General features: G+C 37.2%; 1 protein-coding gene across 2 annotated transcripts in view; it reads left to right on the forward strand.

Moving 5' to 3' along the window:
- The first annotated feature begins 623 nt into the window (after positions 1-623).
- LOC143893087 (vacuolar protein sorting-associated protein 35B-like) overlaps positions 624-26,690 on the forward strand; it is a 32,656-nt gene continuing 6,589 nt past the window's right edge. Inside the window, exons 1-14 of one of the 2 annotated variants that reach the window (XM_077398042.1) lie at positions 624-813; positions 926-1,022; positions 1,557-1,680; positions 5,233-5,418; positions 10,412-10,499; positions 10,706-10,762; positions 12,072-12,161; positions 12,261-12,383; positions 19,317-19,391; positions 19,715-19,774; positions 20,346-20,462; positions 20,934-21,173; positions 21,255-21,320; positions 21,511-21,600. In XM_077398042.1, the coding sequence (XP_077254157.1) occupies positions 721-813; positions 926-1,022; positions 1,557-1,680; positions 5,233-5,418; positions 10,412-10,499; positions 10,706-10,762; positions 12,072-12,161; positions 12,261-12,383; positions 19,317-19,391; positions 19,715-19,774; positions 20,346-20,462; positions 20,934-21,173; positions 21,255-21,320; positions 21,511-21,600 (1,506 nt within the window). In that variant the 5' untranslated portion in view covers positions 624-720. Of the gene's footprint in view, positions 814-925; positions 1,023-1,556; positions 1,681-5,232; positions 5,419-10,411; positions 10,500-10,705; positions 10,763-12,071; positions 12,162-12,260; positions 12,384-19,316; positions 19,392-19,714; positions 19,775-20,345; positions 20,463-20,933; positions 21,174-21,254; positions 21,321-21,510; positions 21,601-26,690 lie in introns of those variants that run through there. The other variant, XM_077398043.1, reaches the window with a different exon arrangement.

A 26,690-nucleotide genomic window follows, 5' to 3' on the forward strand; every position in this document is an offset into this window, starting at 1 on the left:
CATTTTTCCTTCGATTTGGAGAAATTCGTCCGGCGAATTTCGAGGGTTTCACGTCACCCGACAAGCCCCCGACATAACCGGCTGTCAAAATTCCAATTTATGCTAAATCCCTACCAAACACCCCTCGGGTAATCAGAAGAATTACATTCCCTGCTATTTTACTCAAAAAAACGTAACCAAACAGAGCATAAAGAGTCTTTTAGGAAGGAGCTAGCCTAAAAGTGTCTTTCTTTGAAATTCGATTGGATGGTTAGGATTGCCTAACCGATGCGATTTTGAGCCCGTTAATCATCTATGTGGGGCCATCAATTTGTCATGAGAGAGAGAGAGAGGCACAAATTAAAGAGGTAATGCGGAGTTGCGAACCACCTGCCTCAATGCAATATATAAAAGGCTACTGATATTTGCACTACAGTATTTTTATAATGAAGCGAACTAAGCTTGTCTTTTATTATTTAAGGTTTTAACCACTTGTCAAGACTGTGTACTAAAATGCTATTACAATTACAAGCCCGCAAAACTCTCAGGTGCCCATTAAAAGGCAAACGACAAGCTCAGTTACTGTCATTATAAAAACATGGTCGTGCAAATATAGGTAGCCTATATAAAACGCGTATAGGAGTTCGATCTCTCATGTCAAAGACATAGTCGAAAGGGGAAGAAGAAAGGCAAAAACACCGGAGATCCAACGTCGGAGATACGGCGAGAGAGAGAACGAAAATGCTATCGGACGGAGGAGATGACGAGGACAAATGGCTTGCTGAAGGGATCGCAGGCCTTCAACACAACGCCTTCTACATGCATCGTGCTCTGGTACTCCTCTTTCCCTTCATAATCCCCAAATTCAAACCCTAATTTTTTAGAAACCCTAATCTTTTTTAGAAACCCTAATTTTTTTTCTCAATTCGCTCCTTATTCTTCTTAGGACTCTAATAATCTCAGAGATGCTCTCAAATATTCGGCTCAAATGCTCTCCGAGCTCCGTACATCCAGGCTCTCCCCTCACAAATACTATGAGCTCTGTAATTCTCTTCAAACCCTTGTTTCTTTCTTTATGCCCTGTTTGGATTGCAAGAAAATCATTTCTGATGGAAATTTTTTTCTTTACACGATTTAGAGGGAAATGATATGATTTATAGTTAATTTAGAGGGATATCATCATAAATTGAAGGTCTCTTTTAGTAAAAAAATTAGGAAATTTTACAAGTATTTTTCCTTTCCAAGCTTTTCCAATAAATTCCTGCAATTGGCCCTGTTTGGATTGCAAGAAAAAGCATTTCTGATGGAATTTTTTTTCTTCATATGATTTATGAGGAAATGATATGGGTATGCTTAATTTAGAGGGATATCATCATAAATTGAAGGTCCCTCTAAACAAATATGAATAGGTTTGGTTCAAGTTATGTTTTTCATGTGTAGAAAAAGTAGGGAATTTTAGAATTTTTTTTTTCATTTCCAAAATTTTCCAGAAAATTCCTGCAATCCAAACAGGGCCTTATCTCTTTACAGATTCCTCAAATTTTTTTCCCATTTTGGGTCTTTATAATTGCACGAAGATATGCGGTCGTTTGACGAGTTGAGGAAGCTGGAGATGTTCTTCAAGGAGGAGACCAAGCGTGGATGCTCCATTATTGATCTCTATGAGCTTGTACAGCATGCTGGGAATATCCTGCCTAGGCTGTAAGTGGAACACCTCTTTTATACACTCTTTACTGGTGAATTTAGACGGTTTTGCAGTTCTGTTGCTTGCTGGTTTTCTGTAACATTATTTTCATCATTTGCTTAAATTGACCGCGCCCATGCTGTGCCGCAATTCAAATTGATGAACTAGACAGAATTTGGATTTCCCTGAAGTTAGTTAATTGCTACCCCTTGAATGACTTCATGGAAGTCTTTATATTTGTCACTCCCCTGACCTGAAGGTGCGACAGGCGCCACATGCTTACACGGTAGAACCCCGCAATCCCGTACAACACACTAGAGCAGTAGTCAGAGCAACTAAAACATCTCCATAATAAGTAATTAAATTGTCAGAGCTAATACTCGCATTCCAAAGGCGATTCAAACTATTATAGTTCCTTCAATTTTCCAATAAAAGATACTCACATCTCAAAATAAATAAAAGACCCACAACTAAGAAACTCCTCAAAGTGATAGACTGGTTGGGCACTCCCCTGGTCCCATACAAAATCAAAGTTCAGGATCTGAAAAATATAAAACAATACGAGAGCTCGAAAGCCCGCAAGTAATATACCATTGCCCTAGTTGGGTCTTAGCATAACAAGTGACAACTACAACAAGGCTAAAATAGATTAGTTGAACAAAGCATGATCGGGAATAACTAAGCATATGTTCAAATTTCTCATTTTCGTTAGAATTGATCAACCAAAATGGAATGAAACATAAACAGATACAAAACTAATAATCATGACCGGGCACAAAACAAAATACCAGATCCTCATTTGCATCAAAACCGATAAAACCAAAGCAGATTATTCGAGAGCATATGCGAAAATTGATAAGCACATGTGCATGGTTTAGATCACATCATTAAACCAGTTGTTATTAAGATTTCACCACAAAACAACAACTCCTATTAAGTCGGCAGCTCGGGGGCATCGATGTACCGCAAATAACAACTGATATTAAGCTGGCAGGTCGGGGGTACCAAAGTGCCACAAGACAAAAACTGCTATTAAGACGGCAACTTGGAGGCACAGATGCACCACATAAAATCCAAATGAAACAGTTTCCCAGTCATGGTCACAAAATATATTCAAACTCATCATGGTTACAAAGTGTCACAAAACATGTACTAAACTTACATAGTTGTCAAACTCTTACTACTCGTACGGGTCAACTCCTGAGTCGAGTCGCTGGGCTTTCGGGGCGAGTCGCATGGGTGACTCGCCCCTGTTGAAGACTCGTTCGAGTTGCCTCGTCACTCAAACGAGTCGCTAGGAGTCGACTCGAAAAATAACTCTTACGAGTCGATTCGCTGGACCTGGGCCTTCTTGTTTTGATAGTTGAAAACTTGGAAGTTGAAACTTAAAACATAATTATTTTTATGCATGCAAGTTACAAGCACATAATTATTTATATTTTTGGCTTAATGCTTTACCTATGTGCTATTGGGTTATATTTTTTACATGCTTCATCTTTTGATATATAATTATATTTTTTGAGCTAAATTTCTATTCTTGTCAAAAACTCTTACGAGTCATTAGTCGAGTCGAGTCACGGGTTGACAACTATGTAAACTTATCATAATGGCATATCAGTTCGCAGAACAAGTTATTTTAACTACATAAAATTCTTTCAGAGCCGGTAATAATAACATACCCAAGTTTTCGAAAACGTATAATGATTTCCAATAAGTTAAAAATCCTTTACCCAAAGTATGGTGGCACAAGCATTCCAAAATCTCTCAAACGTGGCGTGCTCGACCCGATTTTTACAATGGACGGGTAGCGTTACAAATAGCTCGAAATGAATCTCAGAGAGTTTATCAAATTCATGAGGGAAATAACTCAAAACAGATATCACAATTTTTAAAGATTAACAAACGGGAAGTTTCGGCAGAAAACACTAAAGAAGTGTCATATTACTTTCCTCGAATGCTAACCAAAGTTTCCGCACGGATCTCAAAATCAATCACCGCTGCTGATCGACGATCCTCCTCAGCAGCCCCTCCTCCTTTCCTCTTTCTATCCCCCTCCTCTGTGTGTGTGTGTGTGTGTGTGTGTGTGTGTGTGTGTGTAAGATTGACAAATAGAGTTCTCTGGTGGTTATATAGTGCATAAGGGAGAGAAGGGCATTTTTGTCCTTACATTTATTATAAAAGTCATTTTGTTAAGTCTTGCAAATTCCCACTGACGGAATAGCACATGTATCACCGACTTAACAAAAATCCCTAACCTTCATCAACTTACTCTAGCTGGTGATGTGTGTGTGCATGTGGCAACTGTGTGTCGCAATATTGGACGTCTATATTGATACGATTTGCTAGAATGCAAAACCCTTACGTTTCTTTCTAAAGTTTCTCAGATATTTGAGATGCATATTCAAGGAAGTGAATGCCTGCTGTTGGATCTTGGTCTTGGTTAGTGTTAGGTGATGGTCCGTGGTAGGAATAAACTTTGATCTGTTTGAGGGCTGAAAGCTCTAAAAACCATGAAAACTTTGACCTTGTTATTGTACACCAAAACTCAATTAAAACACAACTTATGACTCATAACCCCTTCCCCCCTCCCTCCACCAAACCCACCCCCAACGACCATCCCCACCCAAAAGTTCCTAACATGAAAATTTTCCCTTTATTGTTCCACTTTGATAATGATTGTTGTCATATCTAGGACTGGGTTCATTATCAAGAACGAAGGAAAATTTCCTGTTTTATATATCAGACGAAACCACGGGAAACCATAAAAATAAAGGGCAAAGTTTATTTTATGGTATAAATATCAACGACATTGTGATTCTTGAATTTTTTTTTATTGGAAGAAGGGAAGCAAATTTCTGGCTTTCTATATTGGAGGAAACGAGAGGAAGCCACGTAATAAAATGAAAGCTCTACCCTGCAATATACATTTTGAAAGACATCCTCGCCATTGATATACCTTCAATGATGGGTTATGAGAAGGGGTTCCTTTTGGTTAAATTATACGGCCTGCCACTTTAGATAGGCTCCGAGAGATATGGATCAGGGTCTAGTTATAGAGAAATTCAAGTTCAGTTTGAAGTTTTGAAAGGGAACACTGTCTTCCACCATTCAAAAAAAAGTATGACCGTCTCCTGGCCACAATGCCCTAATCAAGTCTACATTGGCCAATATGACATCTTTATTTTCAGTGTTCAGATTCTTCCTGTTTCGGCTGCTTTGAAATTAGAATATCATTGGGTTTTTTGTATTATCTTTTCTCTAATTTGTATTTCTGACTGTTTAAACTGATTCGGTGTTCTGCTGCATTACTATTCGAGTGAATTGGATATTTTGAGCTGGAGAATGAATGCCTACTTAATTTGTTTCATGTATGTCTCATTTTCTGTTTATATGCTCTGTTAATGTATGTATGCTAGTCATTAAGTTATTCAACCATTGTTTGGAAAACATATGTTTTTCATCTCAAGTTTATTTAGTTTGTCGACATGAACATGCATAAATTATCATTGTTGTGTTATATTACGTTGCCTTGATCCTAGTTTGTGAAGTCCACATTGTTGATTTATCAGGTATCTCCTTTGCACGGTAGGATCTGTGTACATCAAATCAAAGGAGGCTCCTGCTAAGGATGTTCTTAAAGACCTTGTGGAAATGTGTCGTGGCATTCAAAATCCTGTACGTGGGCTCTTTCTAAGGAGTTATCTTTCTCAAGTTAGTAGAGACAAGTTACCTGATATTGGTTCTGAGTATGAAGGGTGAGGAGATCACATTGCCTTCATTATCTGTTTTTCTATTGGGTGGAATATGATTTATACATGAGTTGATGGCATATGCTTTTATACTTTCTTTTTGGATCCTCTAGCGGGCATTAGAATCTAGTATTGTTAGTACAATTGAACATCGTTTTTCATTCCTTTTCATGTATTGATCTCTGTTCACAAGTTTCAAACCTAAAATCAAGACTCCTTGTGCCTATCAATTCATCACCTGACTTTAGTAGTCACAAGCTTTAATTTTTGTTATTTAGCTAAATAGCTTCTGATATGTAATATAGTAGACCCTTTGATACTTTATAAATGTTATTGTTGAGCCTGTCCGCCAACTTCATCCCTTTGCTGATACTTTATAATCTCTATGCCTTTATACTTAATATTGAAAAAGTCACAAAATTATGGAGAGATTTTGTACTTAATATTTATATATTGTATTTAATCTTGAAAACAATCCATAATTTTAGAGAGGTTCCACAAGTATTGTACCTTTTCAACGTGGTTGAGAGGATGAGGCACTCAAATCTATGTGAAAGATGATCTGATGTTTGTTTCCACCTTTTTAAGATCTTTTTCAGTCGTCGAGTCCCAGTGAATGGATCATAGCTTGTAGAGTTGATGGTTATTTGCAGCAGTCCTCTACCAGTTCCATGATCATAAGACATAGTGCAGGCATTAACCTTTCTCGGCGGGGATATTGTGACTTGCTCCTTGGCGGCATTGAGCTCCTTACCCTGTGCACAATAGCCTTTCCCCCCTATTAGTTCATTCAAAAACTTATGTTTTTCCAGATATTAAATGCCGTAGAGATTCTATAAGTTTGTACTCTATTATTTTTAATTGTTTCTTGTCCACCACCAGTATAAAAAATCAAAGGTTCTACTGTATAACAATAAACAAGGAGAATCTCTTACACATTCCATAGAAAATTATATGTTAATGTTTAATTGGATGAGTTGTGATAATTGTGATAGCTAGTGTTTTATCAAGATGGAGATGTTAGTTAGACTCCATCTTCTCGAGCACCCAAAGAAGGATACAACTGCTCCACGTTATCACAGATCCTACTTAAGAGTTGTTGCTTGAAGGCTCGGTTGATAAGTTGAGTCGATCAATTCATTTGTCACTACTAAGCCATCCGAATCTCGTTGGCCTCTAATAGAACTGTATGCCTCAAGTCTTGCTTCATGAGCAATGTCGAAAGGCTCAAGGTGAGGAGTGACGGACTGTTCAAAAACTGCCTCAGGCATCAAGGTGTAACCATTATGCCTTCTCATTTAATATATAATGGATAACATTTGAGTGAAGAAATGGAAAAGACAAAAGGTTCCTAAGTTCCTAACTCCTAAGAGCCAGGCATCTCATGTAGGTCGTTCTTTTTTTTCTTTTCTTTTTTTCTATTTGTAGCTGACCCAAGGGGATAGGAAGTGAATATGTTGGAAGAAAAGAACAAACAAGCAAAATAGTGAATGGGGCATCCTTTTCAACCTCTTGGTGATGTGTTGAGCTATCTGAAGCACATTGCTGATTCGATTGAGTCATGGGCATTCTCCTCTTGGCCGATAAGAGGTTAGGTTTTTGTGAGTTTAACGTTGACTATGGCCCTATGGATGGCGTGGAAAGAATGAAATTGAGGAGTTTTCAAGGGTTGTGTGATGCAATCCCGGAAGAGATTGCACTATTGCTGCGATTCCACAAGATCAGAAGCGAATCAAACTCAGATGAGGTTGGAAATACTGCGGCAAATCTAGTAAGACGTTAGATTTCCCCAAATATATTCCAAAACACAAACAAACAATGGAACAATGAAGCAAACAACAATCAATACGTGCTTAGATCCTTAGTAGAACATTAAGAGATCAAGCCAAAGAAAATTCACAGAAAAGTTCTCAAATAACCCAAAAGCCTAGAGGCAAATTTCCGTTCAATAATTCAAAAAATCTCCCCTTTACAATGCTTCCATAACATCTATTTATAAGAACAGAAACCCTGCAAGCTAACTTATGCCCTAAGCAACTAATCTCAACCATTCATCTAATCTAAGGTAAACTAAATAAAAGTTAAAACTTACCTAAAATGTAATCCCGTAATAAGCATATACTACTATCTCCACAAAATGCCCATAATTTGCTCAAATCATATCCAAATCGTCTAATTTTGAGCTCGTTAGATAGGTAATTGAAAAACCTTTCTAATAATACCAGAATCATGCCAAAATGATGAGATTCGATGCCTAAAAAATTAGCTACAAATAAAGTGACGAAAATAGAAAATAAGAATAGGGAACTTCTTCCACGCCGCACGTTCTTGGCAGTTTCCATCTGCTTTAGAGTGGCTAAGCTTGTGCAGGCTTTCCAACATGTGGTCTTCAATTCTGCTATTCAACGGACAATAATTGCAAAATAATACAAAGGTGTTTCTGAATTTGATTTACGATTTTCATGGGAGGTGATTCATTGAGCGTTCTTTCTAGTGAGTCTCTTGACTTGAGATGCCTTCTTTTCTTGACATTCTTAACTAAACATTAATGGCTCTAGTTTGGAGAATTCGGGCCCAATACTATTGGAGGGATCTTATGGGAGGGGCATTGATAGGGAGGTCAGATGGGTATTCTTGGGGCCAATTGAGTTTAAGGATTCAAATGAAATGGACGGGCTGGCTCTAAAAGTGGCACTCTTCTTGTCTATATCCTTGATTGTCTCGTGGTGGAGCGGGGATTCACTTAATGTTATTTGTTGGATGAAAGAGATAAAGGGCTTCCCATGGAGAGGTTTTGATGCCTTGCAGGAAGTGTTGGATTACATTGAGGAGCTTGAGGTTTCCTTTCATCACTCTTTTCGATTGTGCAATTAAGATGCAGATTCCTTGGGTCCCAATGGTGTTTCAAGAGGGTCCTTGGTTGCGAGAGATCATTTTCCTTTTGAAAATCATGATTGAGTTGGTTGTTTTATTGCTGTATTATGCTTTTTTGGCCCATGACCATGTCGGTTGGGGCTTTACTTGTTCTTTTTTTTTTCCAGTAAAGTCTCTGCATCATTTAAAAAAACGTCTAAGAAGCAAACTGGTCCTTAGAGCCACACCCCTTGACTTTTGGGGAATGTTTTGTGCTTATTATGCACATTCAGTGCATCTTGGACTCTGGAATCATATGCATTCTGCAGATTGCACCTTGAGGGTGTTCCTACCCCTTGATGCATCCTTGAGGTATGTGCCTTAAACAATTTTAAATAGTTGACCATGCAATCCCAAAAAGTCTTGCGGAAAAAAGTGAAGCAGTGACTTTCTATTCGGACGCCTCATATCTCAAAGAGAACAAATGTTTTGAATCTTATTAATGAATGAGTCCATTCCTCCCTTCACGAGGCAATCTTACTATGTCCTACCCAAAGTGGGTCCATTTTCACAATCTGAACAGAAATGCCTTCATAGCGAGTTGGTAAATCCGTTTCATCTCATCAGAATCGGACGAAAGTCACAAAACCATTCATTTCAATAAGAAAAACGTAGCAAAACTAGAAGTGCACCAGACTGAATTTCGTTGTATATTTCGCCCTATTTCGGGTGAAACAGGGTCCAAAAATGACTTTTTAAAAAAAAAATTACCTCTTTTCACCCTAACAGCTAGTTTTTTTTTTTGTTTTGTTTTTTACCATTTTACCCTTATTTTATGTATGTTTTTTATCGTTTTATAGCCGTTTGAAGAGCATTTTTCTTCTTTTTGCCTCCCCAAACAAATAACCCTATATAAAGTTATAAACTCATCTAAACCCCGTATTTTCTTAACTTCTTCTACGCACTATAAAACGATTCTTGATGAGGACAGCGAAGATAAGAACGTCGATCTTGATGATGTTCCTAGAGATGTTGGTGGTGATGACGAGGGGTGCCACTCCATTGAGCATGATGATCCAACTTATGACAACTCCTAGAAGGAGATGACATATGTTTGGGCAATGAGATGCAATCACTAATTTGTATGCTTAATTTTCTTACTTTCATTGATGTATTGCAATAAATTTAGGGATTTGCTAGCGTCCGTCGCATGAGGCATTTCGTGGATGGTCTGTTGCATGTGAGAGCAGCCACCTCATGAATGAGGACAAAATCTTTGAAAAGTGAGCCTGTGTGGCTGCTCTCACATGCAACGGACCATCCGCGAAGTGCCTCCTGCAATGGACGCTAGCAAATCCCATAAATTTAATATTTGAAGTAATAAATGTGTCTTTTTGTTAAATTTGATTGGTATTGTTGTTTCTTATATTTTCTATTAATTTCTCATTTTTTTATTTCTAATTTTTTTAAATATTAAAAGAAATTCTCAAGTCATAACGCCTTTTCTAAAACGAAAACACCGAAATGGCCGAAACAGTGAAACATAGCGTTCCACTGACCAAACCGGAATACTGAATGAAACAATATTGACAACTAAGCTTCATAACCAACTTATCTTTATTTCTTCCTTCACCTCCTGGCCACAAACACCTCATTGAGTTCATAGTTTGGAAGACTCCCCCAACCATCAGACCTAGTTCAAATTGTTTTAGGGACAATTGCCTAATTTCAGAAATGTGTTTCGAGTTGTTGGCCTCCATTCCAGGCCGTTTAGTGCTTGGGATTCTGTACTTCGAGGAATAGACTAATGATTTTCAGTATTGAAGTGATAGCCCATTACCTCTGAGTATGCTGGAACTATTATGGGGGAATTTAGGGTATTACCTTATATTGAGCAATCTGGTTTGAGTAGAATTATTGAAATTTCTCAATGAGTCCGGAAGAGTTATCTGGCAACACAATCATTAGGTTTCTTTAACTGTAGCTTTTAGACTTCAAACTATTCTTCATCTATCAGTTTCAAACTATTCTTCATCTATCAGTTCATTTGATCAGGATCTTGCTTTTTTATATAATTAATATTTAGGTACTTTTTCATGGTTGTATATCTGCCTTACAAACTCATAATAAGGTTAATGAATTGCAGGGATGCTGACACTGTTATGGATGCTGTGGAGTTTGTACTCCAAAACTTCACGGAGATGAATAAACTGTGGGTCCGCATGCAGCATCAGGTTGGTTGAAATATCAGTGAATGCCTGCTCTCATGTATGGGCATGCATGACTCTCCATGACATGCATGTCATAAAGGTGAACATGAATCATGCGGGCATGACATAATCATAGTTATGGTCACGCATGTGTTTATAGTGATTGTTGATCATTCATACTGTTAGGTGATCCTGAGTTGAGGCTCGAAATTGGGCTTTCTCATCTGCAGGGACCTGTTCGGGAAAAAGAGAAAAGGGAGAAAGAAAGGAGCGAGCTTCGCGATCTTGTAAATATCAGTAACTTCAAACTTGTGAAATAATTAATACGTCTAGTCTATGCAACTGGGTATGGGTTATGTTCATGAGTACACTGGTACGGAATGGATTAAGGAAAATTCTTTAAACCCTGAAATCTAGGATACTGATACAGGAAAAAATGGGTATGGGCGTATCGAGTGTGAGTAAGTATCTTGAAAAGTTTGGATGTGACCTTTATTGCTAAATTTACAAATTCATTATTGTTTGAACTTCCATAAATCCAAGTTTGGACTATCAAATTATTTGAACTTTCATCTTGAAATGTTTGGATGTGACTTTTGTTGCTAAATTTACAAAATCATTATTATTTGAAGTTCCATCAATCCAATTTGGACTATCAAATTATATGAAAGAGAGCTGCTAGGAAAACATGCCTGTGTTAGGGGGCTTCCTAACAGCTCTTCCCTTTATGCCACTAATATTACGATACAATAATGACAAAAAATGCCACTATTTTTTTAAAAATTGACAAATATACGCCTATTTAGATAATCATGGCAATGTTTGAAGGGCTTTTTGGGATGACTCTGAAACGGGTGTGCCCTCATGATTTTCCTATATAAATGAAGGACATGAACGAGCAAGGCTAGTATCTTCACCCAATCCATCCTTTGCCAACGTTTACCGTCCTTTCGATGCGAACTTTGGGATCTATAATGCCTCATGAAGTTGTCAGTACAGTCACATCACCCAAGCAATTGGCCTAAAAGGGCACATGAATGATGCCTTGGACAAAAGGTATAAGCAGTCTGCCAATGGTAATATTGCATTTCTAATTAAACATGCCTAAACATTACTAGTCTGATACCAAATGATTTAAATAATAGGGAACATAATTCAATAGTTGTTACAATTATCAATAATTATATAATTTGACACATAAAAATATGGTATGTTTAAAATTGCAAGGTTCTAATTTCTAAAATGTTAGATAGACAGAATTATAAATATGAATAAGATAACATAATTATAGGAAACTTATGAATGTCTAGGCATCCAACCATATCTGAATGACGTATATGTAGGTAACCATTTATGAATAATATTAATATGTGAATTTCAATATGTGTATGTGCGCTTGTGTGCAGGGTTTGGGGGCGAGGGTAGTTAGATAACAAAAAATTGGGGAAATGGCTGAAAACTGTAGCATATTCCACACCCTTACCCAAATTATATCCTACAGTGTGTCAAATACTCTGGATTATTTGGAGAATCCATGTCATTACTTAAATATTTCCTTATAAAAGTTATTATGCTGATGCTGAATTTTCTTGTTAGGTTGGAAAAAATCTGCACGTGCTTAGTCAGATAGAGGGTGTTGACCTTGAATTGTACAAAGAGACTGTTCTACCCAGAGTCTTAGAGCAGGTCATATTTTTTCTGTTTCTTTTTCATATCTTTGGTTTTTAAGTATAAAAATCTATGGCAGCTCATTATGCTAATTCTCTTGTGATGAAATACTCACAGGTTGTCAACTGTAAAGATGAGCTTGCCCAATATTACCTGATGGATTGCATAATCCAAGTCTTTCCAGATGAGTACCACTTGCAAACTCTAGAAACATTATTGAGTGCATGCCCCCAGCTTCAGGTGCTTGACATGACTAGTGTTCCTTTTATTTGAAATCTATCTTTGTAGTCATTTTGTAAACTCTTTTGGACGAGGCTCTTATTTGATATAAGCTTTTATCTACTCTTTTATTGAATATCTACAAGGTGTCAAGGGTTATGCTCATGTTTTTTACGGAATTTTCATGCAACAGGCAGAATAAAGATAAATGTGTTCTCTTAGCTGAAATAGTTATGTCTTTGGATGGAAATTTCAGTGGAAATCCTATAAAATCATGGAAACATATGAAAACATATGCAAATGATGGAAATTTAAGAGAACTTTAGGAAGTGCTAAAATAAGCCCAAATGCACACTCAAAAAGCATAAGAAAATCCCCCACCCATAATGGTATAACAACATTGAATACCTAGTGACATGCACTGACGTGCATGTTTGATAATTCATCACACACCACATTTTATATGTAATTCATATAAATATTTATACATAATATATACACCACGTTTCACATGCATTTATTAAATATATATATAGGAGATTTTATATGATGAGTGCGCGTACAAACACGTAATAGCAGTACCACACCTTGATATTTGATCCAACAGCTTCTCACTTTTTCAGATGCTGCTGTTGAATCAAATATCAAGGGTGGTACTTCCATCGTACTACCTTTACGTGTTTGCACGCCCACTCATCATATAATCTCTCTCTCTCTCTCTCTCTCTCTCTCTCTCTCTATATATATATATATATATATATATATATATATATATATATATACTAGTAAAAAACCTCGTGCGATGCACGGGCTGACAAAGAACTGTACGGACCACATCATCGGTTGATCCAAACCGTCCATGTGATGGAACACAACATCAATAAGTTGTGCCCGTAAGATCATTTCCATAGGCTGATCCTAGCCCTCCAATCTATAGAGGTTTCCATAATTAAAAAAGCATAAAGGAGGGCGGGGGGTAGGATTAAAATTATGTGGCTTTAATGGGTGCCTTTGTTAAAAAGCATAAAGGAGGGGGTAGGATTGAAAATATGTGGGTTGAATGGTGCCTTTTGTTAAACAAAGTAAAAAAAAGTGATGTGTAATTCTCATAGAATTTTGGGAGAAATTCAAATAATTCTCTCCTTTTCTCTTCTGCTATATATATATATATATATATATATATATATGAGGAAAGTTAAGCTCACCAAACTTATGGTGAGCTTAAGCGCCCCAATCACATGGGTCCTACATTTTCTGTGGTGATCCAAACCATTCATTTGCAAGGCCCTATCATAGATAGGGTGTGTACCAAAAATCAGCTCCATAGGATCATCCTAACCCCTCCATTTGTGGAGGACAAAAATGGGCAGATTTGTGGACAAATAATGTCTGTCCATTTTGACCTCCATAGATGGATGGGTTAGGATGATCCTATGGAGCTGATTTTTGGTACACACCCCATCTATGTAAGGGCCTTTCAAATGAATGCTTTGGATCATCCTAACAAAGTAGGCCCCAATGTGATTGGGCGCTTAAGCTCACCAAAAATTTGGTGAGCTTAAGCTCACCAACACTCTCCTCTCTCTCTCTCTCTCTCTTTCTCTCTTTATATATATATATATATAAAGAGAGAGAGAGAGAGAGAGAGAGAGAGAGAGAGAGAGAGAGGAAAGTGTTACAGCGCAGGGAGTTCCCTGCGCTGTAGTTGTTTATAACGCCTCCCATTCGTCACTTTTTGTGGGCCCGCAAAGGTGGACCCGCTAAACGAACCAATGGGAGGCGTTATAACACAACTACAGTGCAGGAACACTTTTCTCATATATATATATATATATATTTATACTTATGTAACACATACTGGTATTGTATACCACCAATACACTTACAATTTTAGTTTTGTTATGCATTTCAGTGGGGATGGAAACGTAAATATCTTGGTTTCGTGTCGGTTTCGATGAAAATTTAATACCATGGTTAGAAGGACTGGTTCACCATTTTTAATTCATATTGGCCCATGATACAAATTATATTGAGTTTGTAACTTGTAAATCTTTAATAAGCTTTTGGCTTGGTCACCATCTTTCTTGTGTTAGATTGTTGGGGGGATATTGCAATCATTATTCATTGGCGAATACAACTTTGATATTAGTTTTTATTTCAAATTGCTTCTTTTTTGGGAATAAGAATAAGTCTCACTTGTAATATTTGACATTCCTTGATGCCCCTTGGCTACTGGAACTAGGTTGCATTGCATATCCTTAAGCCACATGTGCCATAATGGGCCAAGGAGAGATCACCCAGGGTTTGGCTCCCATCAACCGTCTAAGTTCCCCAAGCAATGTGTTCCACATTTTTGCAAACTGATGAATCAAAATCTTGCCTTTATCTATTTTGAACATTTATTCAGGGAAATTGAAAAAGTCATGTATAATTAAGTTATTTTACACTTAGCTAAGGGAAAGCGACTGTAGGTGGAGGTTTGTCAACTCCATAAACCCTGGAAAAACCTTATGTTCTCCCTTCTTTGTAAATCAACCTGCATACTGTTGTATATTATACATGCAAATGATTTACTAAAGTTTTGTGCATTAACAGTTTTAGATGCAAAACAACTATTCTCTATAATATATATAATATAAAGAGAGAATGGTTCCTGCACACGTGTCAAGTACATAAAACATGGTGGGCCCACATGTTTTGGGTGATCCTAAGCATTCATCTGAAAGGCCCCATCATGGATGGGGGTTGTACCAAAAATCAGCTCCATTGGATCATCTAAAGAGAGATTGGTAAATATTAACATTTTTAATATTATTCACAATGAAAATAAACTATAACTCATCTTAAATATGGTTAATAATTGTTGCATGATTACCTAGGCCCATGGAGAGAGAGAGAGAGAGAGAGAGAGAGAGAGAGAGAGAGAGAGAGAGAGAGAGAGGGTTATTTATCACTTAAGGATTGATTGAGAGGGGGGGGTGTCAAGGTTATTTAGCACTTAAGGATTGATTTATTGGATGCTACTTTAGATCTGTATATGAATTGAATTTTTTTTTTTTTTGAAAGGGCAAATAGATAAAATTAATAAACGAGACCGAGGCAGTCCCGAGGGAAGTACAAGATAAAATAAAATGAAAACAAAAACATAAAGAGTACAATAATCAAGAAGCCGAGAACTCAAGGAGGAAGATGGTCAAACTGTTCCAAGCCCTCCCTAAAAACTCCATCTCTGGCTAATTTATCTGCAATCCCATTTGCCGATCTTTTCACATGATATGCGTGAAGGTGAAAGACTCCAATTATGTCTTGAATCTCATCAAAGAAAGCCGCAAATCTCCATGGTGGAGAGTGTGATCCATTAATCCAACTTATGACATTTTTTGAATCACCTTCAATTTCCACCCTATTTAAGACATTGCTAAGAAGCTTTATACCATGATGTGCGGCTCAAACCTCCGCCTCGTTTGCATCCGAAATCCCGATTGGACCCGAGAAGGCCCATATAACCTTCCCTTGATCATCTCTTAGCACCCCACCAATATCAGATGGACTAGGATTCCCCATGCTAGATCCATCAAAGTTAAATTTCAAAAAGCCTTATAAAGGTGGTTCCCATACTTGATCCACCTTCGGTTTTTCCTAACTCCATTACATATCACGCGCCAACCATGCCACAAATCGAAGGCCGATTCAAAAGAGTCTCACCCAGGAAATAATAAGCGCTACAACTTTGTATATGAATTGATATGTCATACTTTTTCAGGAAATTCTCCACTTTTTTGAATTGATTTATTAATGAAATGTTTTCTTTCTTTTGAAATATTTTTCTTTCACCAATCAGCAAGTTTGCTATTTTGTTGAGTCATTCATCAGCATGGTCGAATAGATAAATAATTGCCAGTTCAGCTCTTGAATATGTATTGTTTGTATCTTTCATCAACTCTTCATATAAGAAACGTAGGTCTTCAACAAAACAGTTTCTTGGCCGACTTCTGCTTCTTTTTTTTGGAAGAAGCAAAACAAAAGGGACGAGGAGTCCGCGAAACAACAGAGAAGCCCAAAGCGCTAACAACAAAAACAAAACTTAAGGAATAGAAAACTCATTAGAAATCATCAATCTATCCCTGTTAGTCCCACTTCTTGCAAGCCCGTCATCCATGTTATTTGCTAGACGAGGGATGAGGAAGATATTGAATTCCATCTTCGCCAAAATTTCTCTGATATGCCGGATAAAATTGTTGAATCTCTGTGGACCATTGCTTTTCCTAGATGCCCAAGAAATAACATTGGTTTCCTAGTTGCCTCAACCCATAAGTGGCCTCTGTATAATCCAAGGAGATTTTCAGACCTTTAAGGAGCCTTAACCTCATCCTTCTTGGAATCAGCAATTCCATTAGGACCGGAATAAGCCATGAACACATCCCCCATCTCTTTGTTTGGTAGGTAAGCTGGGATTGAACCTATGACTTCATAGACCCTCAACCAATTGAGCTACAGGCCCAACCTCTTCACCCCTTGTCTCATTCCTTATCACAGCTCCACTACCCGCCACCGCGGGTTACCTTTTCGAACATCCATTGAAGTTTAATTTCACATTGGGAGGTGGAGGATTCACTTCGCAATTATCTTAGGTTTAACTGATCTTTCTCAAGTCACCTCTTTTCAACTTCTAAGGGTTTCCGAAACGGAGAAGATCCAATTAGGATCCTATGCCTTATCCCAAAGAACAATGGAGATTTTTATGCTGATAATGAGAGAACCAATATCTAAATTCCTCTCGTCAAAAACCCTTAAATTAGCTACAACGAAGGTCTGTGGAGATTAACTAAATTCTTAAATGATATTAGAGATATGCAGAGGGATAGGAACTTATCTTATAATAATATCGAGGTTAACTTCCTCAAAAAAAAAAAAATCCTTTACCACTAGCGGGTGTGATAGTACTTCAAACGTTATTATGAGCCCCATATTTAGAGAAGATAATTTCTCCCCAAAGATCATTTCTTTCTTCCCCATATATCCAATGCCATTTCCATAGGAGGGTCCTACTCCCGCATGTAATATTTCACATCTGAGACTCCCTTACGTTTATGAGTTCCGAGTCCCTTTTTTTTTTTTTTTTTGAAATTGTAGCCCCAGTTTGTTGAGGAAACACGGATGGACCGCAATGGATATAGTTTTCCCTTCTATCTGTGAATCAAGAAACTAGCCAAGAATAAGAAACCACAAAACACAAAAAAAAAAAGCAATCCACCAAGCACAAATCAAGAACACAAGATTTTACATGGAAAACCCTCCGATGTGAAGGGAAAAACCACGTGACAAACTCCGAAAGAAATCCACTAAGGAAAAAGAAATACAAAGTCTTTATTCTCAAGTCTTTCCAAAGACTTGAGGTATACAGCAAGAATAGAGGATTGACAATTAAATCTTGGAGGAAATGCGGGTTAGAAAGACCAAGATGCTCAAGATACATGAGAAGAAAGAAAATACACTACGTAAACATAAAAACAGAAAAATCACGGCCGTAGAGAATAAAAAAGAGCTAGAGATTGCTTCGATACACCCCTTCTCCAGCTAACCCACCCGCTATCTGATTAACAGAGCGCCGGACATGATTGGAAACTGCCTCCGAGACTTCACCCAATCAAACATTTCATGAAACCACCTATCAAATCTCCATGACAGTTTTTTCTGACCTTTGAGCCAACGTATGGCATTCAAAGCATCACCTTTTACCACGACATTCTTATGATGATTTTTCATAACAAGCTCCAACTCTTGATGTCGTGTACTGCATGAACCTCTGCTTCCGTAGCATCCGCCACCCCAATAGGCCCCGCAAAAGCCCAAAGAACCTCACCACCCGCATTTTTATGAACACCCCCAACTCCTGCAGGACAAGGATTCTCCAAACTTGAGCCATCAAAGTTGAGCTTTACAAACTCCTGGGGAGGTGGCTCCCATTCTTAATTCTGTGTTTTTCGATAGTGCTTATGTATGTTCACCCTGGTATGTATAAAAGCATCAGTTACTACACGGATCGAGTAAGGGTATCCTCTAAAGTTGATCATCCGATTCCGATACATTGTTTTAAAAGATCTGCTATAAGTATCCTAGTTGGCTAAAAGAATGCTTGGATACTCCATTGCTTTGAAGGATCTAAGTGTTTTATGGTTCATAAGATATCTAATCAGTGGATGAGTGTTTCATACTAGGTCTAAACTGTATTAATGAACAAGTATGAGTTTCCAACGCGTGCGTACACTCTTTGAGTCTTTTTACTTTGAAAAGTTTACCATTTTTGTAGACCTATAACTCTATTATCATGCTGTGAAAATTTACTGTCAGCATTCATTGTCTTCAAGGTGCTTAATCTTCACCGCTGATAAAAATGAGGTTCTCAATCTAGTAAATGGAGAACTTGACTATACTTTATCTCATGCGTTAGGCCTTGCAGGGGGTTTCTTTTTTATTTGTAATTATGTAGAAATAAAAGACATGTAGAAATGAAAGACACTGATTTGCTACTGATATATCCGGTGAAAACTACTAGTTACTTACAGGATTATGTATCATTTATGACCTGTTAATTACTCCTACTTACAGAAGTGTATTTTCATAAATTATCTCCTGTTAATAAGATTTTCTAATCCAACTTGTTGATTTCCTTCTCATGCGAAAATCCATTTTCACAGTATTTGGAGAAAAAAAAGTTAAAAACATGGTAGTTGGGGGTTACTTCTCCTTGGATGAGTGAAATTCAAAGCTATAAGATGAAACGCTCCAGGATGCATATTTGATTTTCTAGCTTTTGTGATTATGAGAATGAAGTTTAATTTATGAAATACCACTAAAAAAAAAGTTTAGCTTCTGAAATATCAGTACTGTGAAAACTTGAGCAAATGTTTCGGCAACAAGTTTAACATATTTTTCCCTTAATTTTTTTCTCAGTCGACTGTTGACATCAAAACTGTGTTATCTCAACTAATGGAGAGATTATCGAATTATGCTACTTCAAGTACAGAAGTGAGTTACATGCATCCTGCTTCCCGTGAAACGACCAATTACTCCAAAAGCTTAAGCTGTTGGAGATGGCGTTACTTAATCTTTTATACTTTAACACTCCCCCCTCACGTGTGGCCGCTCTTTTTTAGGGTTGGCCTACACGTGCAAATGTGGCCCGTTTTTCAGGCTGCCCATTACATGCAGATTTTAATATCAGGAGTTTTGAACCCAGGACCTTCGCTATGATACCATGTGAAAACAACCAATTATTCCAAAAGCTTTAGTCATTGGAGATGGCGTTATTTAATCTTTTATGCTTTAACACTAATGATTTGTTGCTTCAGGTGTTACCAGAATTCTTGCAAGTTGAGGCTTTTGCCAAATTGAGCAACGCCATTGGGAAGGTAAACTTCATAATTGTGTTTTCAAATGTTTTTAATATTTGAGATTGATATTTTCTGGTGCTTTGCTATTATGTGCCTTTTTCTAATTGTCTTGATAAGGGTTTGTGGCTATGTTAATTGGACAGTGTTGATGTCAGACATAAATATAGGTAGTTAGAAGTAGTGATCTTTAGATAACTATGGAGCGGTTGGTCCATTAGTTAATACAATAGGAACAAAAAAAGGTTGTCTTCTAACTGAGAATACTCTTAAGAATGCAATATGAAATACTCCTTTGGCCTCTTGCCTCAAGGATTCTCCCTCACGACTGTTATTGCTTAAGGCATCATTTGATATGCATGCCCAGACTGTATTCAACTTTCTTTAAATATTAGGGATGCTTTTAAACTTTAATTTTACATTCTCAGATTCTCACAACTGACCGACAATGGTTATGATTTCACTTCCAGTATCTAATATCTTGATTTCCTTTTGGTTAGTTTCTTGTTGTTCAATTTATTTGTGTTGCTTGGTAATCTGGTTTGTTCTTCTAATATTTTTTGAAATTTAATCATCTTTATTTTTGTGACAGGTGATAGAAGCACAGGTTGACATGCCGGTTGTTGGAGCTATTTCGTTATATGTATCTCTCCTTACATTTACTCTACGCGTCCATTCTGATCGGCTTGATTATGTGGATCAAGTACTGGTATGTATTATATTCAAGTTGCATCATATGTGTGCCTTGTTTTGTATAGGTTTCTATGTTGTTGAATGGCAAGTATATGCAAGCAGAATTCAAAATACTGGACAAGTGGTATAGTTATATATAAACACTAGAAATAGAAATACTGTATCAACTTTATTTCTACTTTAATTCCGTAAAGCCATGTCCATTCATAGTTTCTGAAAAACTCTTCTAAAAAATCAATATGAGATGATAAGAGTCCCTTCCTCTGTCAAGAATATAGACCAATGTGAATATTATATGGTCATGGTAGGATATATTCCTATGAGACTAGCATCCAAAAGTGTCTACCCATATACTATTACATTTTGGTATGCATGCAGCTATGCTAAGTAGTCGTAATACTTCGTGTGGCACCATATCCGGATGTCTACGTCTTTCGTACATGTCTTTTTTCCAACCTAGTTATTCTTCTTCCCTTTTTGCCCACAGGGTGCATGTGTTAAGAAACTTTCAGGCAAGGCAAAGATTGAGGACAGCAGAGCTACAAAACAAATTGTTGCACTTTTGAGTGCTCCTCTGGAGAAATACAATGATATTGGCATTGCACTGAAACTTTCTAACTATCCGCGTGTCATGGATCACCTTGATAATGGAACAAATAAAGTCATGGCTGTGGTTATTATTCAAAGCATCATGAAAAACACCACTTGCATATCAAGTGCTGATAAAGTATGTTTTTTGTTCACCAATCTGCTTTTTCAAATTGTTATTGTTCCTTGTCCACGTAATTTAACTGACTACACATTTTAGGTAGAAGCACTATTTGAATTAATAAAGGGGCTCATAAAGGATATGGACGGGAGTCCTGTTGATGAGGTAAAGATCTGAAATTCCTTCTATTACCTTTTTGTATGGATAGTTTAGTCGTCTTTTTGCTTTTAATGCTTAGAATGCTGTTGCCAAACTCTTCTATTGGTTTTCTGGAAATAATACTGCTTATTGTTGTCGAATCTTTGTTGCACATGATGATGCTTCTAAATAGGCTGTTTGTCTTTTCTTCCATTAGCTTGATGAGGAGGACTTCAATGAGGAACAAAATTCTGTTGCTCGTCTCATTCATATGCTTTTTAATGAGGATCCTGAGGAGATGTGGAAGGTAATTGACATGTTGAAGTTTTTTGTGCTTACATGACTTTCTTGTATTTATCTACTTAGTTGTTGATAATGATACTTATTCGATGTCTAAGTGTATCATATGCGACTCTTTGAATAAGCATGTTTAAATGGGGATCTCCATTCACGACTTAAGTAAAACTGTTGCAGAAGTTCTTTATCCTTGTGCGTTGTGTTTGTGTGCTAAGGTTGAGTTCTGCAACCCTTCATGGAAGAGGTTCTTCGCATTTTCCGCTGCGACGAATGAACAAATCGAAAGAATCCGATTCACCGTGTTTGGCATACCTGACCCATGATGCCCGTTTCTTAAAAAACCCACGAAAAAGGTGGTGGAGAATCAGATTTTCTGAAGCTACATGGGGTCGCTTCAGAGATTCTGATTCTCCTGTTCCTGCCCGTTTATTCTGCCGAGAATGAGATTGGTTGCCGTGCACGCCCTAAGGTTCTTTGGAGTTCCTTTCTATGACTGAATGTGTCTGTAGGTGGTGTTTATTTATGCATTTTTTCCTCAAATAAAAGTCTTCTCTATTGCTTCTCTACTGTCCACTGCCACTCTTTGGTCGTGAGGATCTCTTGGAATAGAAATTGTTGTGACAAAGGTTAACCTTTCCATCTCTAGGTGGCGTCTTTATTCATTGATCCAATGATCCAGAATGGTAAACTCCTATCTATTATCACTGATTAAGACCCCAGCAGTAGAACCCACTACTCGATACCTTATTTTAGCCGCAACATTGATAACCAGAGTGTAGATTTGTTGTCTTCACCATTTAACCATTGAGAAAGAAAAATTTCTCTTTGCAGTAGAACCCACTTCCTGTTGTCTCATTATAGCTGTGACAGTGATAACCAAACTGTAGATTTGTTTTCTTCATCATTTAACCATTACAAAAGCAAAATTTCTCTTTCTGTCAAGACCCTAAAAGCAAAGCCAGTTTTACTTATCGCTGTTTAAGGCCATAACACTAAATCCACTTCTTGGTACCATTACAGTGAGATACACCTCTAGATTCCTTCACTTTTACCCTGAGGTGGAAAATAGAAAGCCACAATTTCTCTTATTGTTAGATCCTTGCTGTAAAGCTTAACATTAAAACAAAAAATACAAACAATACTGAAAAGAAAGGGAGATGATTATTTTGCACCTCCTATAAGATAATATGCATCCCTTTTAACGTGAATTGTGGGCAGACTTTAACGTTTTTTGACGTCAAATCACGTTAAAAGGGGTGTGATTTATACTACAGGGGGTGTGAAAAAATCATCGCCCAAAGAAAACCTTCAACAAGATTTGGAGCTTTTTGATTTCCTGCCACCTTGATTTTCTTCATCTTTCGCTTTCATTGCTGTTATATTGCCTTTTGTGTTGTATTTGACCATCTCGGTCCTTTTTAATGAAATTCCATGCCATTCAGAAAAGAAAAAAGAAAAAAAGAAAGATCTTCATTCTCTCCTTTCTTTTGTTTCTTGTTCATGGAATAGTTTTTAAAGGGAACAAAGCTTTTGTCAGTAAACCTTAAAAAGACAATGCTTTTATCATCATATCTCAAGTGAAGTGATAAATTTACATTACATAAAATGGTATTCATCCAAAAAATTTCCCATGGTCGACTTATTTGGCTTGTCATATGTATCTCCAATTCTACATGCATTATTATTGCACGCTGTCCCAAAAGTACTTTGTAATTGTTGTGTTTCTTCTTACTTTTTATATCCTTGAATTACTTATTTGTTTTGTTAGATGAAAGCCAAATCGTATTTTGATTACTTTAATTCTGTTTCCATGTATCCTTTTAATGTTTTAAAGAATACTTGTGGATCTTACGGATGACATTCTGTTTTCTTAAGGATCACATTCTAATCTCCCTCCAGTAAATGACACATGTTTTCTACAGGGAAGTACTTAGAAGAGGGTCCCATCACCATTTTAAACAAAGTAACTGATGGACAAAAAACCCATTACAACTGAAAGCATTCTAGTAAATCTGGACATGCATGTCACTGTCACATGTCTGATATCTTCACAACTGTCTACTATACTGAAGGCTAATTTAGAATCACTTTCTAGAAAGTGAATGTTCCAGCTCAAAGAAGCTTATGTACCTCGTGATCTTAATTTACTAGTACCAACCATAGTATAGCCGGCAGGTGGGAAACTTGTTTTCCCGAAAACGTGTTTCGGAAACGTTTCCGAAACACGATAAGAAAAAAATGTGGAAACGTTTCCGAAATGCATGGGAAACACATGTGAAACATATGGGAAACTTATGTGAAACATGTGTGAAACCTTGAGAAACGTATGGAAAACTCGTAGAAAACATATGTGAAACGTGTGGGAAACATGTGTTAAACTTACGGAAATTGTTTTGTAAAAAACACGCCAAAAAAATTGTGGAATAGATATTAAAAAGGAAAACAATAGCATATATTATAATCATGGATTTAAATCTCGGTTTCGGTTTCAGCTTTGACCGAAACTAAAATTTCGGCCGAAATCCGATAATATAAAAAAGTATTATTTTATTCTTTCCGGCCGAAATTTCGGAATAATACTACATTTTTAAAAAAAAATCAAATGTTTCGAAAATTTCAGCCAAAATTTGGGAAATCCAAAATTTCGGATTTCGCGAAATTTCGGATTTCAGAGGAAATTTAAAACCATGATTGTAATAAAGAACTATTCAAAAAAAAAAAATGATTGTAATAAAGAATAAAAATAAGAAATATTCAAATAGAAATTTGAAATTAAGAATTTTTTCAATTTACAAAACCATATATTTCGTGTTTTCCTTGTGTTTCATGTGTTTTCAATTACGTTTATCTATTATTTTTGAAATGTTTCTAATGCGTTTCCTAAGATGTTTCCCAATGTTGTTTCTCATGCGATTTTCTACCGTTTTCCCATTTCTTGTTTCCCCGCTATTTTTTCTTTATGTTTCCCGTTTTCATTTCACATTTAGCTTCCCGAATTCATTTCCGACCCTGGTAACTGTGGTACCAACTGCAACAGTCAAATAGTAAGAAATTGCAACAGTCTGTTAACTTACCAACTTCTCCAAAAGCTTAAGCTTTTGGAGAAGTTGGTAAGTTAACATGGTATCAGAGCCAAAGGTCTGAGTTCAAACCTCCCGAATAGCAAAAACCCACATGCGATGGTCGGCCCAAAGTGGGACCAGATGTGCCACGTGTTTGCCAAGTGGGCCACACGTGCGGGGGAGTGTTAAAAGTATAAAAGATAAATAATGCCTTTCTCCAACAGCTCAAGCTTTGATACCATGTTAACTTACCAACTTCTCCAAAAGCTTAAGCTTTTGGAGAAGTTGGTAAGTTAACACAGTCAAACGGTAAAAAATGCAGTTGCAAAGTTCGTTCAATAAAGTCTGCTAAATCAGTACCCTTTAAAGTGTAGACTGAAGAACTAAATCAGTGTTCTCGAAGTCTAAGTTTTTACCCCTTGATGTCTTATTGTTAGTTGTTCTGTCAGTTGTAGAAGCTTCATTGCTGCTAATCCATGTCACAAAGGATTCTCTTATAGGAGGTCATGTGGTTCAGCCTTACCATCCTTTCCTCTACGGTCTATCATCAGATATTGAGAAGTGGTCTATTGATAGCTTTCCTAAATGTACGTGCTAAGGTGATTGAGTGTGCTCAGTGGTATATCTCCTCAGGTTCCTACTTTATCAGATATTGGGAAGCAGTCTATTGATAGCTTTCCTAAACTGACCTGCTAAGGTGACTGATCACTGATGTAAATGTAATCCTATGCATTAAAGAAATCAAAGAGGAAGAATAACGATCAATGCAAGTAAAAAAGTGGCTGACTTGTGTCTGCAGTGTCCCAAAATCTGGCGTAACTTTAGATTACTAATCTGGAACCCATGCTGGAGTGTAGGATCTCCAAGTCAACTCTCTATGGTTTACATTTGGTGCAAAATGAATCACATTTGCTATAGTTTTGGTGACTTGAGGAGGTGGTTGTTCGTTAATTACTGCAAATAGGGCATATTTGTCATTTTACTTTAAATAACTTCTGGGGCACTTAGTAATTTTAGTTTAATTTTTTGCATTGGAGAGGGAGAGCAGAATATATGGAATGCAACTTTAGTAATGCAAAGAGGCGGGACGAGGATGTAGTAAATATGACTGGCATGAGGTACCTAAGAGGGATATCTTTCGCTATCTTGGTTCAATTCTACATAAGGAGAGATTGAAGAGGATGCTGACCATAGAATAAGAGCGGGTTGGTTGAAGTGGAAGCTTGCCTCAGGAGTTCTGTGCGACTGTAAAATCCCTACCAAGTTGAAGGGAAAGTTTTATAAGACAGCTGTGAGGCCAGCCATGCTGTACGGCTAAGAATCTTGGGTCACCAAGAAGCAGCATGTGCATAAGATAAGTGTAGCGGAGATGCGAATGCTTAGATGGATGTGAGGCCACACAAGGTTAGATAGAATTAACAATGAAGACATTCGTAAAAAGGTGGGGGTGGCACCAATTGAGGAGAAGATGAGAGAGCACCGCTTAAGATGGTTTGGACATATCCAACGTAGGCCTGTGGATGCTCCGGTGAGAAGAGGCAACTTGTGCCAAATTGATGGAGTAAAAAGAGGTAGGGGCAGACCATAAACAACTTGGGTAGAAACAGTGAGGAAAGACTTGATAGCTAGGAACATAACAAGAACATGACCTTGGATAGGATAGAATGGAAGAAAATGATCCACGTAGAAGAACCCAACTAGAGCCATGATTAGAGCCAGGTAGATTCCTTTCACCTTCTTCATGTAATTTTTCTAAAGGATTCATTTAGCCGACCCCAACTAGTTTGGGACAAAGGCTTTGTTGAGTTGAATTGGATTGGAGAGGGAGAGCGGGAGGGGATGGGCATACCTAGGGTTGGGTTATATATATATATATATATATATATATATATAAGAGAGAATGTTACTTTGGTATCGTTTTCTTTTCTATTGAGATTGTTAGGGTTTACGGTATTTCTCTTCCTCTTCTCCTCGATCTTCTTGGATCTATTGTTGTATTCTTTTTCATTTTCATTGACACTACTTTGCATTACTTGGT

This window comes from Tasmannia lanceolata, unplaced genomic scaffold (assembly GCF_043159265.1).
Source record: "Tasmannia lanceolata isolate RefF3 unplaced genomic scaffold, GAP_Taslan_0.1 ptg000015l, whole genome shotgun sequence".
In the NCBI taxonomy this organism is placed as follows: Eukaryota; Viridiplantae; Streptophyta; class Magnoliopsida; order Canellales; family Winteraceae; genus Tasmannia; species Tasmannia lanceolata.